The 15,677-nt window shown below is 44.2% G+C and overlaps 1 protein-coding gene and 1 pseudogene across 2 annotated transcripts in view; both read left to right on the top strand.

Moving 5' to 3' along the window:
* Nucleotides 1-299: 299 nt before the first annotated feature.
* The window catches only part of HINFP (histone H4 transcription factor), a 53,447-nt gene continuing 38,069 nt past the window's right edge, over nt 300-15,677 (top strand). Inside the window, exons 1-4 of one of the 2 annotated variants that reach the window (XM_073602528.1) lie at nt 300-654; nt 6,494-6,720; nt 7,665-7,776; nt 8,472-8,624. In XM_073602528.1, coding sequence (XP_073458629.1) covers nt 489-654; nt 6,494-6,720; nt 7,665-7,776; nt 8,472-8,624 — 658 coding nt within the window. In that variant the 5' untranslated portion in view covers nt 300-488. The remainder of the gene's footprint in view (nt 655-6,493; nt 6,721-7,664; nt 7,777-8,471; nt 8,625-15,677) is intronic. The other variant, XM_073602527.1, reaches the window with a different exon arrangement.
* LOC141111596 (U2 spliceosomal RNA) lies at nt 3,692-3,895 on the top strand (annotated as a pseudogene).

Below are 15,677 nucleotides of genomic sequence, written 5' to 3'. Positions count from 1 at the left end.
AGGACATGTTATCTGACACACCCAGAACTCTTCAAGAGAGCAAAGATTCCTCAAACTACCTGGAAAGGTAAGTATGAAACTTTATCTTTTACAGGGTTGCTATTCTTAGTTTTATTTTTTTCATGGTGACAGGGACTCTTTTCCTCTCTAGTGAATTGCTCTTTCTGCGTGTCACTTCAGAGAAAAAAGTGAAAACATTGTAAATAGAGTATTTCTCAGTGCCTTGCCAAAGATAACTCGGAACTGATCTCTCTCTGGCTGTGTTCCGCGGTCACTTTATCGAGTCGCACCGCTACCTTGGTGAGGCGCACATACTTCCTTGTTATTGCTGTGAGAGAGGCGCTGATTGGTTAGCTTAATACAGAAGGATTGACGGCTGATATGATTGGTGTCATAGGTGGGGAAGCGGGTTTATGACAGAGCTGTGACCCCCCCGGCGGATTGTAGCGGGTCCCCGAAGGGTCACCTGACCAGGAGAGGGCACTGCCATGGCAGGGAAGGGGGTGAAGCGCGCCAACTGCTTGCTTTTACTTCAATGTGAATGGGACTCGTGTAGCTATGTGTGTTCCAGGATGGAGGAGCTGTGTTCTCATGTCTCTGATCACCTCCGGCTCCAGCAGATCACCAGTGTCGGGGAACATGTCACCTGTGAAGGTGAGGGCTCTCCTTCTCCTCCCCACCATGTCTGTCTTGTCATTTCTCTTCCTATCTCACAATCAATGTTCAGTGTGTATTACTTCATAATGTTTTCAGATAATCTTTAGACACTGTGCTATGGAGGCAGACATGTGGGGGCGCTCCTGAGGCAGGCTGTGTGCGTCCATAGACACACACAGCGCTAACAAGCCCCAGCCCTGCCCCCTCCTCACTGAATTTGACTGACCGCAGCGGAAGCCAATGGCTCCTGCTGCCAGTGAGTCCTGTCAAGAGAGAGCGCACAGTGCTGGGTGAGATCAGGCTCGGGTAAGTATTTGGAGATGAGGTAGCTGAACATGAAATGCTTTTTACCTTTAATGCAGGGAATGTATTAAGGTAAAAAACATTTTGAGTTCTGAGCCACCTTAAGGTGCAGACTGGGGAACGTTCCCCAACTTGCCAGCCAAATGGGATTCGCTTTTGCAAAAATGCGGGGATGCCAATGATTTTTAATGGCACCTCCACACATTGGAGAACATGGCATGAGAGTCATTTAGCGCAGGGGTCCCTAACCCTCAGGCTGTGGACTGGTCCATGGCCTGATAATAACTGGACCAGCAGAAGGTGAGTGGGAACTGCAGTCCTTGACAGTCCTGTACATACTGCGGCTGTGCCACTTAGCAGCCTGTGTACCCTCTCCCGGATCTCCCTCCCCGCCAACAATGTCATCCTATCAGCAGAGCAGGGGGCAGGAAGAGCTAGAGATCTGGACAGAGAGTGGGAGTCTTTTCATATTAACGAGCGGGTAATCACCCTTTTGTTAATATAAGTTGGGCAGCTCCCACCCCTCTGCCCTGCTGATAGGATGACATCGTCGGTGGGGAGGGAGACCCAGGAGAGGGCACACAAGCTGATAACTGCCTTTGCCCTGCGAAAGGTAGGACTGTGCTGGGGAGGCAGAGATTGAAGGTGCAAAGATAATTACCATACCACCGCTCCGGACAGACCAAACTGAAGTTTCTCTTCCTCCAAGGCAGAAAGGGAGAGAGCCCCAGGTGCTGGCGATTGCTGGTGCAGATATAGTCATGTAGAAGGATCTGGACAGCCGCACACCGGGATAGGCAGATAAAATTCTTCTTTATTTAATAAATAGGATTATAAAGTACATATGACACCGCTGGAGTGGTACAGCTTAATCTGCCCTTTACCCACAGGGGTCCTGGAACTTCTCCCCCGGCCCTGTGACCACCTCCAGAGGCCGTGGTTTTCTATCATCGGGAAGTCTAGTGCTATATATATATATATATCTATATATCTAATAGCACTAGACTTCCCAATGATAGAAAACCACGGCCTCTGGTGGTGGTCACAGGGCCGGGGGAGAAGTTCCAGGACCCCTGTGGGTAAAGGGCAGATGTAGACACATTTCCAGCCCTGTGAGCACCTCTAGCGGCTGTGATTTGCTATCATCGATGGGACCAGGACACTGTAGATTTTGCATTTGACCAGATATGTACTTAGAGGAGCTCCAGCGCCCCCCCCCCAAAAAAAAATGTAAAGTCAGCAGCTACAACTACTGTTCAACCAGAACACAAAGAACATTTGAAATTTAGCTGAACACTGTAAGCTAAGAACGTCAACCCCAAGAGGAGACATGAGGAGGGAAAACCAGGAGGTAGCCAGTAGCTCACTGGGGTGTATGGGCTGGAAAGGCTCTGTATGAGAGCAAACACAGCGTCCCTCAAATAGTTGACTCACCTCAATAAGGTGTGATCCTGGTAATATCCAAGCATACAAAAGGAAAAGGTGAAAAGAGAGCCTCACTTGCAGTAATTACTAGGGACCACGCAGCTTATAGATAAGGGAACTTTATTACACAAAGATATCAAATGGTAATACAAAAACACTGGATAAAAATCCCATCACCAGCACCTCAGTAAAAAATTAAAAATAGACAACGTTGCCTGATTAAGATGCAGCTGCGTCATAAAAATCCACACACATACATATGTCAACATAACATCCCTGGGGTAATAAAGCACCTGACACTATGGTGAAGTGAAATCGCTGTTGAAAAACCATAGATAAGGAATATTCCCACAGTGTACGGGATGGTTGAGGAAAAATGGGGGCCCTGCAAGTGCAGCAAGGGGGGGGGGGGAAGCAAGTCCAAAGTTTTCCACAGGTGGGTGAAGCTGAGAAGTAGTGATGCAGTAGGGTCATATATAATTAACACTGTAACAGTGGTTAGGATATCAGTCCAGCGTATAGCATGGGATATTGTTCTTAGTGTTCACTGCAGTACAAAAAGACACAGCATAGGAGTATAGTGCATGAACCAACAGGTCCGTTCACCCAGCCTGGAAGCAGTGTGGACTTGCGTGGATACTGACTGTAGCTTTCCCGCCTGCGCAACTGTTGGCTTTGGATCAGGGATGTGGCTGTGCTGCCGGTCAGGCATTGGTCGGCAGCAGGTGCAGTTTGATGTGATCCGGTCCCATAGCAGTCTCAGCGTCCCTTTGTTTAAATGAATGCCATGGTACTTGCAGATTCCCGTGAGCATGTGCGGGCTAGCAAGCCGACATCGATGGTGACGTCAGTGTGTCATTCACGTGGTGTGACAACCGACTAGTTTCGCCCAACCAGCTTGAGCCTCTTCTGGGATGGGGGGGCTAGTGGTGGGCTTTTATTTATACTCTCCAAAAAGCATGGAGGGAAGTGCAATTATTTGCTTTTGCCACTAGAGCATCTTAACCATCAACACCACGTACAATTAATCTGCAGCTGGCTTTCATCAATCAAGTTTAACCCCATATTGGGGAAGACTAGAGTAAAAATGAAAAGGGGGCAAATAGGTAGATATAAAGAAACAGGGAAACATTTTTCTTAAATGGCAAGCCAAAATATTAAATGTAATCCTTACTGGGGACGGAGAGGAGGCGGGGAGGCCATGTGGCAGAAAGAGGAACAAGAAATGCCAGATGAACAAAGTGTATGTAGTTCCTGTACTCGCCACTGACAGTATAATGAATTGGCTGTCACAGGGGTAACTGCTATCGCTTCTCGCCTTTTGGCTAAGATCAAGTGTATTATCTGTTCTTATCAGTTGCCAGAGGAGGCGCTGTGCTACTCCCTTACGGGGAGGTGGCTATGCAAATCCTCTGGTGTAATGGTACCTAGACGGTTCGTATTGGTGCTGGAGCTTGACTTCAATTTGTTAGTGTTTTATTAATCTGCTAATACATTTAACACCCCCCTCCCCCAGAATGACAATGCTGCTGTGCCCCCTCATCCAGAGTGGGGGCGCTCTAATACAGGAGGTGTGTTACTGGCCAGATCACCAAGTGAAAACAGAGGGAAGAAAGGCTAAAAAAGGAAAGCTAATGCGGCCACCACATCTAATGTTTGGTAAGCTGCAATATATTACATTTTTGGGGTTAAAACTGCTTTACGTCTGCCTGTGTTCAGTCGGCTGACTGTTTTGGTTGTAAACCCTTACACATACCCAGTAAAGTGACTGGCTTCAGATCTGAAACAAATTATTCTATATAAGTTGTATCTGTTTATCTGCAGTCTTCTCTATAGCCTTTCAAAGTACAGAATTTACACGGCTTGTCTGAGCTTTCAGAAAGCTGAAGTTACACTCAGTGGGGAAAGGTGAAAGCTCATTGAAAGGAAGGGACACAACCCCCTTCACACAGGAACAGAGCTGAGGCTGTCAATCACAGGCTGTGTGCTTGAGCTCCCTCCCGTCACCATTTTTCTCTTGGTGTCAGAAAAACTTGTCAGAAGTGATTAATGCTGTTAACAGAGGAACAAAGCTTCAGACAGAAATGATACTTAGTGCTCTGGATAGAGACAAGTACACACTATAGAGGGATATGCTTTGTTTATATTTCATGTCTGAGGTTTACAACCACTTTAAAGTGTAGTGTATATTCAGTGAGCACAGACTTTGTTATTGCATTGTTTACCTTAAAGTGGAAGTAAACCCTCCTATCATTTTCGGCCAAAGAAACTGCCATCTTGGCCACTATTTAATCTTCAACTGCCATGATGCTGCACATGTGATCAGTTATGACACCAGCCAATGGATGGTTTGACAGTTTGGTTGAGAGCACAACCAATGTGACAGTTACATTCCCGGCATGTGCCGGAAATTTAACTGTTTTATGAAACTATTAAATCAATGGGTTTACTTCCGCTTTAAAGCTGGACTCTGGGCAGAAACAATATTGGGGTATTAGCTAGGTACCAATAAAGTAATGATATTGGTCTGACTTGTTGCTGCTTCGTTCCTGAAAACTGTAAGGTCACGCACCACTGACAGCAATGTAAACGCTGACGTTCTGATGGTGAAACTCAGTCAGGGCACAGCGATTGCAGAGAGTCACCTGTACAGTGCCTTATATTCTTTGAAAACAATGCAAGACATTTTATGAATGGAGGTTGTTGCAGAGTGAGTGTGATCGCAATGCTTTGGCCCTGACTCTTAGTTTAGTGGTGCAAGTTCAGAGCTTGCATCATTGTCTGGGGGTGCAGAAATCAAACAGATTTCGGGAGTTAAGCAGCAGCCACAAGTTGGACACACATCAGATTTAACTGTCACTGACAGCTCTGGTCCTCCCTATCAATTGGAAACCAAACAGAGAGGTTCCCGATCATGAGACTGCTATGTGAGCAACAATATAGTGATTTCATTAAAGCTGGAGGCTTTATTGAAAAAGTAAGACTTGAGCCTGCAGATGGCACTGTAGATATCACTGCAGCCTTTACCTGTTTAACACTGTAATTGTCAAATCTAATTGCAGTATTAAAAAAAAAAAAAAAAAAAAAAAAAATCTGCCTTTTCAGCCTATAATAAAAAGCCAATCAGAGTTGTCATTGCAACAGTGTCTCAAATAAAAACCCTATGTTTCTTAAAATAAATTAAAATGGCTTTTCAAGAAAGGGTTATGGCATAGTTCAATGGACATCTACTTTCGTCTGCATTCCGTCACACTGCACATTATATATTGTTATTATTATTTTCTGATATTAATATATATCTTTTTTTGCTTCAGTTTTGGTCAACTATCTACAAGTTAACATTTAGGCTTCCTATTCATGTCTATTGGGACACAGGAAAAACACATCGCTCATACGAGTGTACGCCTAAAGCACGCACGTGTGAACGAGGTCTTATCACTTAAAGTGGTTGTCAACCCACTTCTAATAAATTGTCTTATGCCCGCTGTACCATTATAACATGTGTCCCTGTGTAATGTAAAATATCCGCCGATCTGTACCGATATAAGCTCCGCTCTGGGCCTTCAGCTGATTCCTCTCCTCTCTTCTCTGTCCGGCTCACAGCTGCAGTGGATGGGGAGGACGGGGATAGAGGAGAGAAGGCGCCGACAATCAGCTGAGCGCCAGGAGCCGTGTTTATACAGGTACAGATCGGCTGATTTTTTTTTTTACATTGTACAGGGACACATGTTAGAATGGTACAGAGGGGATGAGACAATTTATTAGAAGATAATGAGAGCAGCAGAGGAGGGGGAGGGCGGTACGAGGGGAGGAGGGAGGAGGACAGAGGAGACACAGACATGGGAGAGCTGCAGAGAGTAGGCTGCGGATGATGGAATCGCGCAAACTGACCACGCTGTCAGGGCTCAAGGGCTCAGCAGCCATGATTATCGTGATCAGTTTGCAGAGGGGAGGTTACAGCCAGGCCAAATGACACAGCACAAGCCCTGTGCTGTATAACATGCTTTAAGGTAACAGGATCTGTTTTGTTTTGGGTTAACAAACACTTTAATACTAAACAAAATCCAATTTGCGTTATCAAACATAACTGTTTTTTTTTTTTTTTCAGATGAGTTTTGTTGTTCATGGCAAGGCTGTGGATTTTTTTCTTTGGATAGCCCAGCAGAGCTGGCCCGTCATGTTTATTTCCACTGTTACCACACCAAGCTGAAGCAAATGGGACTCCAGGCACTACAGAATCAGCCAGATCTCAGTCCATGCCAGTTAGATACTCAGAGCCGAAACATGATTCCAGAACTCCAAGACAGCTTTGTATGTATGTGGGAGCAGTGTGAGGTGAGGAGGAGGAGTCCTAACATTCTCTCCTTTTTTTTTTTTTTTTTTTTTTTTTTTTTTTTTTTTTTTTTTTTTTTTTTTTTTTTTGTCCTTGCTAAGCTCGATGATGGATACTAAATGCAGGCTCAAATTTTAAAGTAGTTTTACTTCAAGCCTATGTGTGGTTGGATACTTTTCATGAGCTGAGTTGTTCTTCATGTCACCTAGATTTCTGATCTGGGAGTATACAATATGTTACCATGTCTTTATCAAAGGATCTGATTGTACACTAGTATTGCTGTATTGAAAATAACATCTCTTTAAAAGCTAAGTTCACTTTTAACTAAATTCTCACCCTACCATTCCTCATCACAATTCCCAATGTTAATACAGACCTTTTTATATGCAAAAATCCTCAGCTTCCGCCTCTAGAGCTGGCCCCAATTAGGACATTGTTTGTTTTGACCTGACCTTGGCCACAGTATCCTAAAAAATTGGGCCTGTGCCAGGTCTGTTCTAAAATGAATGCACCTTGGTATTCTTCCTCCTCTTCCCTTTTTTTTTTTTTTTTTTTTTTTTTTTTTAAAATCAGGAATTGCATGGCTTGGGAAATCTGATAAAAAAACTTCAACTGTCTTCTGAGGTCTGCAAATTCAATGGGAAATTTGAGGAGAAAAGCAGGATCAAACAAGGGTATTTGGTAATAGTGAACTTGATTCTTTAAAATGTCACCAAGAGTAATAAGCGATCTGCCTTCCCTCTTGGGATAGAGGTGGTATTTTTGGTGTTTGTCAATTGAAGTATACCATTACTCTCTGCATTTCTGTTTTGTTTGCTTCTTTCTTTCTGCACTTCTTAAACAAACTTTTAGAGGAAGTAATACAAACCTCCCTGTGCCTTGACTTTTGGTCTTCATGTTGTGTGTGTTTGTTTGTTTTTTTTTTTTTTTTTTTTTCATTTTGTAGTCCTCCTTTGACAATGCTGAGTGGTATTACAGACATGTTGATGCTCATGGCCTGAGTGCTGAATATGAAATGGCTGGTAAAGAAAACCGAGTCTTGATGTGCAGCTGGAAAGGTGAGCCTCCTCCCATCTTGAATGTGATTAAAAATCTATTTCAGGGGTAAGAGTAGAGCTAAAACCTAAAATATATATTTTTCATTTTGGATAGCGTGGGGAGTAACCTCTGTCAGTGATTCCTTTCTTCTTTTTTATTTTTATTTTTTTTTTGTTTTGCCATCTGTCTCCAATGGGGAAGATTTTCCTTCACTTTCTCTCCCACAGTCAAAACAGAAAGCAAGAGGACATTCCTCCAAAATGAGGGACTAGGGTCACCAGGAGAAATGTTCCTATTGGACATTTTCCCCTCTATTCATAATCTGTTGACAATCCAAAACTGGCTATTCTCTTTCACTCACAGTGATGACGGTAAACAGGACAAATAGAGAGGGCGAATCTCCCTAACAGGGGGCACAAGCAGCAATAAAAAAACTTTTTACTGGTGCGTTCTAATCCCTCTCTACTCTAAATCTAAAACGCAAACAAAGGTGTGTTTTTTTTTTTTTTTTTTTTTTTTTTTTTTGTCTTTACTCTAAACCTACTTTTTTTTTTTTTTTTGGGGGGGGGGGGGGTGGCTTCAGTTTTTTGATTCAGATATTTGTTCAAACTTAGCCACTATGTATTGACCTCCCCTAATTTTCATTTTCAATAATATTATGCCTTTATGGCTTTTCAATCACTTACCACTTTCTCTTCTGTGCAAACCTTTTCAGACTGTGATTGTTCCTGTAAAAGTAGATGCAAGCTTCGGGAACATTTGCGCAGTCACACTCAAGAAAAAGTTGTTTCCTGCCCCAACTGTGGGGGAATGTTTTCCAACAACACAAAATTCTATGACCATCTCCGGCGACAGACATCTTTAGATCGTAAGTAAGGCGTTGTGTGATAGTAAGGCCTCATTCATAGCAGGTGCTTTAATCCATGCCCCATACAGGGCCGTGTTTACCAGTCAGGGATGCACAAAGTGTTGCGTACATCCCTGTGTCGGCAGTAGCAAAGCGGTCATTTGGGACACAGCTGTTAGTCTACATGTGCGTCCCAATTGACAGCTTTGGGACTGCCGACACTTAGATGCACGCAACACCTGTACGGCCCTGGACGGGGAACTGATTAGGACGCCCCATGTGAACGAGGCTTTTTTATGGAAAATGTGGATGTTGGGTTGTCGTGTTTTTTTTTTTTTTTTTTTATTTCTTCGGGTCTTTGGGTGGTACAGCAGTGGCTGGGCTCTGGATGCAGCAGTACAAGTACTGCAGGAGCAGCAGAGACCAGGCATATGTGCATATGTAAGGTGTGTGTGTGTGTGTGTGGCCATGGTCAAAAGTTTTGAGAATGATGCAAATATTATTTTCACTGCTGCTTCAGTGTTTTTAGAACCTTTTTGTCAGATGTTGCTACGGTATACTGAAGTATAATTGCAAACAGTAAGTGTCAAAGGATTTTATTGACAATTACATTAAGTTTATGCAAAGAGTCAATATTTGCAGTGTTGACCCTTCCTTTTCAAGACCTCTGCAATTTGCCCTGGCATGCTGTCAATCAACTTCTGGGCCACCTCCCAACTGATGGCAGCCCACTTTTTGCATAATTACTGTTTGCAATTTGTCAGAATTTCTGGGGGGGGTGTTTCACCCGCCTCTTGAGGATCGACCACAAGTTCTCAATGGGATTAAGGTCTGGGGAGTTTCTTGACCATGGACCCAAAATGTTGATGTTTTGTTCCCCAAGCCACTTGGTTATCACTTTTGCATTATGGTAAGGTGCTCCATCGTGCTGGAAAAGGCATTGTTTTCACCAACCTGTTCTTGGACGGTTGGGAGAAATTGCTCTCGGAGGATGTTTTTGTACCAATTTTTATTCATGGCTGTGTTCTTATACAAAATTGTGAGTGAGCCCACTCCCTTGGCTGAGAAGCAACCCCACACATGAATGGTCTCGGGATGCTTTACTGTTGGCATGACACAGAACTGATTGGTAGCGCTCACCTCTTCTTCTCCGGACGAGGTTTTTCCAGATGCCCCAAACATTCGGAAATGGGATTCATCAGAGAAAATTGCTTTACTCCAGTCATCATCAGTTCAATCCCTATACCTTTTGCAGAATATCAGTATGTCCCTGATGGTTTTTCCTGGAGAGGAGTGGCTTCTTTGCTGCCCTTCTTGACACCAGGCCATCCTCCAAAATTTGTCATCTCACTGTGCGTGCAGATGCACTGACACCTCTTTGCTGCCATTCCTGAGCAAGCTCTGTGCTGGTGGTGCCCCGATCCCACAGCCGAATCAACTGTGGAAGATGGTCCTGGAACTTGCTGGACTTGGACACCCTGAAGCCTTCTTCATAAATGCAGTGGAAATGTTTTTATGGGATTAAGTTAATTTTCATGGCAAAGAGGGACATTGCAATTCATCCAATCACTCTTTATAACATTCTGGACTATATGCAAATTTCCATCATAAAAACTGAGGCAGCAGATTTTTTAGTGAAAACCCAAAATTCTGTATCTCAGGAAATTACAATATTGTTAAAAAGTTCAATATTGTAGACTCTCGGTGTCACTCTAATTAGCTAATTACCTCAAAACACCTGTAAAGGTTTTCCTTTTTAAATGGTCTCTCAGTCTGGTTCAGTAGGTTAAACAATCGTGGGGAAGACAGCTGACTTGACAGTTGTCCAGAAGACAGTCATTGACACCCTCCACAAAGAGGGTAAGTCACAAAAGGTCAGTGCTAAAGAAGCTGGCTGTTCAGAGTGCTGTATCCAAGCGTAATAATGGAGGGTTGCGTGGAAGGAAAAAGTGGTAGAAAAAGGTGCACAAGCAACAGGGATAACCGCAGCCTTGAGAGAATTGTGAAGCAAAGGTCATTCAAGAATTTGGGGGAGATTCACAAGGAGGGGACTACAGCTGGTGTCAGTGCTTCCGGAGCAACCACACACAGATGAATCAAGGTCATGCGCTACAACTGTTGCATTCTTTGTGTCAAGCCACTCCTGGACCAGAGAAAATGTTAGAAGCTTCTTACCTGGGCTAAGAAGAGGGACTGAACTGTTGCACAGTGGTCCAAAGTTCTCTTTTCGGATGACAGTAAATTTCGCATTTCATTTGGAAAGCAAGGTCCCAGAGTCTGGAGGAAGAGTGGAAAGGCACAGAATCCAAGTTTTATGAGGTCCAGTGTGAAGGAGACGTGCCATCTGCTGATGTTGGTCCACTGTGTTTTATCAAGTCCAAAGTCAGCACAGCCCTCTACCAGGAAATTCCAGAGCATGTTATGCTTCCCTCTGCTGACCAGCTTTATGCAGATGCTGATTTAATTTTCCAGCAGGACTTGGTACCTGCCCAGACTGCCAAAAGTACCAATACGTGGTTTAATGATCATGGTATCACTGTGCTTGATTGGCCGGCAAACTTGCCTGACCTAAACCCCATAGAAAATCTGTGGGGTATTGCCAAGAAAAAGATTGAGAGATACCAGAACCGACAATGCAGACGAGCTGAAGGCCGCTATCAAAGCAACCTGGGCTTCCATAACACCTCAGCAGAGCCACAGGCTGTTTGCCTCCATGCCACGCTGCATGGATGCAGTAATTTATGCAAAAGGAACCCCGCTCAAGTATTGAGTGCATATTATGCTGTACATGGACATACTTTTTAGTAAGCCAACATTTCTGTATTAAAAATCCCTTTTCTTATTGGTCTTATGTAATCTAATTTTCTGAGATACTAAATATTGGGTTTTCACTAGCTGTAAGCCATAATCATTAAAATTAGAAATGCTTTAAATATATCACTCTGTGTGTAATGTATTCACAATAATGTATTCACTTATTCCAAAATTGAATAAATTCATTATTTTCCTCACAATACTACAAACAATACCACACAATGGCAATGAGAAAGTAGTTTGTTTGAAATCTTTGCAAATTTGAAAAAAATTAAAAAACAAAAAATCCCTTGTAAAACCCCTTGTACATAAGTATTCACAGCCTTTGCCATGACACTCAAAATTGAGCTCGGTTACATCCTGTTTCCACTGATCATCCTTGAGGTGTTTCTACAACTTGATTGGAGTCCACCTGTGGTAAATTCAGTGGATTGGACATGATTTGGAAAGGTGCACACCCCTGTCTATATAAGGTCCCACAGTTAACAGTGCATGTCAGAGCACAAACCAAGACATGGAGTCCAAGGAATTGTCTGTAGAGCTCCGAGACAGGATTGTATCGAGGCACAAATTTGGAGAAGGGTACAGAAAAATTTCTGCAGCATTGAAGATCCCAATGAGCACAGTGGCCTTCATCATCCATAAATGGGAGAAGTTTGGAACCACCAGGACTCTTCCTAGAGCGGGCCACCCGACCAAACTGAGCAATGGGGGGAGAAGGGCATTAATCAGGGAGGTGACCAAGAACCCGATGGTCACTCTGACAAAGCTCCAGCATTTCTCTGTGGAGAGAGGAGAATCTTCCAGAAGAACAACCATCTCTGCAGCACTCACCCAATCAGGCCTGTATGGAAAAGTGGCGAGACAGAAGACGCTCCCAAGTAAAAGGCACATGACCGCCCGCCTAGAGTTTGCCAAAAGGCACCTGAAGGACTCCCAGACCATGAGAAACAAAATTCTCTGGTCTGATAAAACAAAGATTGAACTCTTTGGCTTGAATGCCAAGCGTCATGTCTGGAGAAAACCAGGCACCACTCATCACCTGACCAATACCATCCCTAAAGTGAAGCATGCTGGTGGCAGCATCATGCTGTGGGGATGTTTTTCAGCGGCAGGAACTGGGAGATTAGTCAGGATCAAGGGAAAGATGATACAGCAATGTATAGAGACATCCTTGATGAAAACCTGCTCATTGCACATCTCTGGAGAGACCTAAAAATGGCTGTGCATCGACGCTTCCCATCCAACCTGATGGGGCTTGAGAGGTCCTGCAAAGAAGAATGGGAGAAACTGCCCAAAAATAGGTGTGCCAAGCTTGTAGCATCATACTCAAAAATACTTGAGGCTGTAATTGGTACTAAAGGTGCTTCAACAAATTATTGAGCAAAGGCTGTGAATACTTTATGTACATGGGATTTTTTTTTTTTTTTTTAATAAATTTACAAACATTTCAAACAAACTTCTTTCACATTGTCATTATCAGGTATTTGTAGAATTTTGAGGAACGTAATGAATTTAATCCATTTTGGAATAAGGCTGTAACATAACAATGTGGAAAAAGTGAAGCGCTGTGAATACTTTCCGGATGCACTATATATAATACAAGTTTCACTTTTTGAATTGAATTACTGAAATTAACTTTTCGATTTGATATTCAACTTTTTTTGAGGTGTGTGTGTATATGTGTGTGTGTGTGTGTATATATATATATATATGTATGTATGCGCAATGGGGACGGAAAGTATTCAGACCCCCTTAAATTTTTCACTCTTTGTTATATTGTAGCCATTTGCTAAAATCATTTTAAGTTCATTTTCTCAAATCGCCTTTCAGGACAGCCTTCTTTATAGGAAACACATGTAGCCTTTAAATCCCTCCTCTTCCACCATGGCCTCAGTTATTGTGTTTCCTCCGCCATGGTGGAAGCATGTGCCTGGAACCAGGGAGCTGAGCTCTCTCCAAGGTTGGGGAGTGTCAGGCTTACCTTTTTTTGCTTTTTGTCTTTGTCGACCATCCCAGCAACCCCCCCAGGGGTGGGGGGTGTCCCCGGTCTCTCCATCTCAGGGGAGTTAGGGCCCTCAGGAGGTGCGGCGTCTCTGTGCCCGGATTCCGCTTTGTTTTTTGGCCCTGGAGATGGCTCTGGTGGTTGAGCGGGGACCACTGCCGGTCAGCGGCGTGTCCCACATCTCGGTTCCGGGCCTGAGGGCGTCATTTCCGGTGACGCGGCTTCCTGAGGTGGCATGGCGCTGCTGGTTCCAAGCGCCTGGAACGCCGAGACCAGGGGGTGGGTCAGAAGACCGGCGCTTCCGTTTCCGGCCCTCGCTGATGACGCGGGGACCCGAAAAAATTTTAAAAACCTGTGTGTGTTTTTCTCCTTCTGCTGATTTTCCTCCACAAGATGGATGAGGAAAGAGCAAAACAACCATGGCGGATGCAGGCGCCCCTAGCACCGGTCAAGCCCAGGTAAGAGAGGTACAGTGGTGCCTTTTCCTGATCCCTATGGGCTTTGTTGTTTTGTTTGTTTCCTGCCCGAGGGGAGCCTTTAGCCGCAGGGCCAGAGGTTACTTCACTCGGACCCTGCAGCATTGACTGGGTGCCTCCCTATGAATTCTGCTTGGGTTTTCTGTCTCCTCTCTAGCTTGGTGGTGGGTCTGCTAGTATTTGGTATTTTTTAGGGACACTAGGCTTAGTTAAAATTGTTTGTTGTTGCAGGAAAAAGTGTTAGGAAAAACCTAAACATGTAAATCCACCAAGCCAGAGGAAATGTCCTTCTTGCAAGAACCCCCTTAGAGATTCATGGCAGAAGGCGATGTGCAGATCCTGTATTAAAGATCTGGTGGAGGAAAAAACATCCCAGCAATACAAGGACTTGTTCTCCTCTGCAAGGGAACTTACAAACTCGCTCGAGTTCCATCATGTCCATATTGGTACAGAACCCAGCAGCTCATGTTGAGCCCCAGAATCCACCACCTAGTCCAAAAGCATCCTCATCCAGACTAGTTGAGATTGAGGACTCAGGTGATGAAGGGGGAAGCACTCTTCTCTCACTCAGGGGCTCAGATGAGGAGGAAGAGGATAGCAGAACCTGTTGGTACAAGCTATATCCCTAGAGGCAGTGGATGACCTCTTAAGAGCTATCTACACTACTCTTGAAATTCAGGAAGACAATGTACAACTGTCAGTTCACGACAAAATGTACCAGGGTCTGGATGAAACTAAACACAGGGTGTTTCCAGTTCATGGGGTCCTGTCAGAGTCAGTCAAGAAAGAATGGAAGTACCCTGAGAGGGCCCCTTTTTTCTCCAAGACCCTTAGGAGAAAGTTTCCATTTGAAGATAAAGACTCTGAAGTTTGGAATAGGAAACCACGGGTAGATGCTGCTTTCTTGCAGGTTTCTAGATGCACAGACCTTGCGTTTGAGGACATGGGGTTGCTGAAGGACCCGATGGATAAGAAGGCAGATTCCCTCCTCAAAAAAGCTTGGGATGCTACATCAGTCAGTCTCAAACCTGCTATGGCTTCCACGGTTGTGGCAAGGAACCTGGAATGCTGGGTGGAAAAGCTGAGAAGCCACGTTGAAGCGGGCACACCACGAAAAGATTTGTTAGTCTTTTCTCTTAATAATAAAAGCTGTTAAGTATATGGCTGATGCTTCAGCTGCATCAGTCAAGTTGGCGGCAAGGTCATCAGCACTGGTGAACTCAGCTAGACGTGCGGTCTGGCTGAAGACCTAGTCTGGTGACACAGCTTCCAAGGTTAAGCTGTGCAGTTTACCTTTTTCAGGTGATTTCCTTTTTGATCCAGACCTTGAAACAGTCCTAGATAGGACAGCTGACAAGAAAAAGGCTTTCCCTGCCAAAAAGAAACAGACGATTTAAAACATTTTTCGTGCTGTTCAACAGCCCCATAAGAGTAAGGAGCAGGACCGTAAGAGCCGTTGGGTCTCCCAAAGGGGTAAGGGAAGAGGAGGAGTTCTTTTCAGATCTCCCCCAGACCAGCCCTCTAAACGTAAGCGACAACTCACCCCAGTAGGGGGAAGATTGTCAGCCTTTCACCTACAGTGGAACATGACATCTCCAAGTATATTCCTGTTAAAGAAGCCTTCAGGGAAGTTCTGCTTGATCCTGAACTTAAAAATCTTGAACAAATCAATACAGTACAAGCATTTCAGGATGGACACAATCTTTTCAATTACGAAGTTGCTGACTCCAGGCTGTTTCATGGCATCCCTGGATCTAAGAGATGCTTATCTTCATGTTC

The sequence above is a fragment of the Aquarana catesbeiana genome, linkage group LG10 (assembly GCF_042186555.1).
Source record: "Aquarana catesbeiana isolate 2022-GZ linkage group LG10, ASM4218655v1, whole genome shotgun sequence".
Classification (NCBI taxonomy): domain Eukaryota; kingdom Metazoa; phylum Chordata; class Amphibia; order Anura; family Ranidae; genus Aquarana; species Aquarana catesbeiana.
The sequence above is the reverse complement of the archived record's forward strand: the minus strand, read 5'-3'. Positions and strand labels throughout refer to the sequence as shown.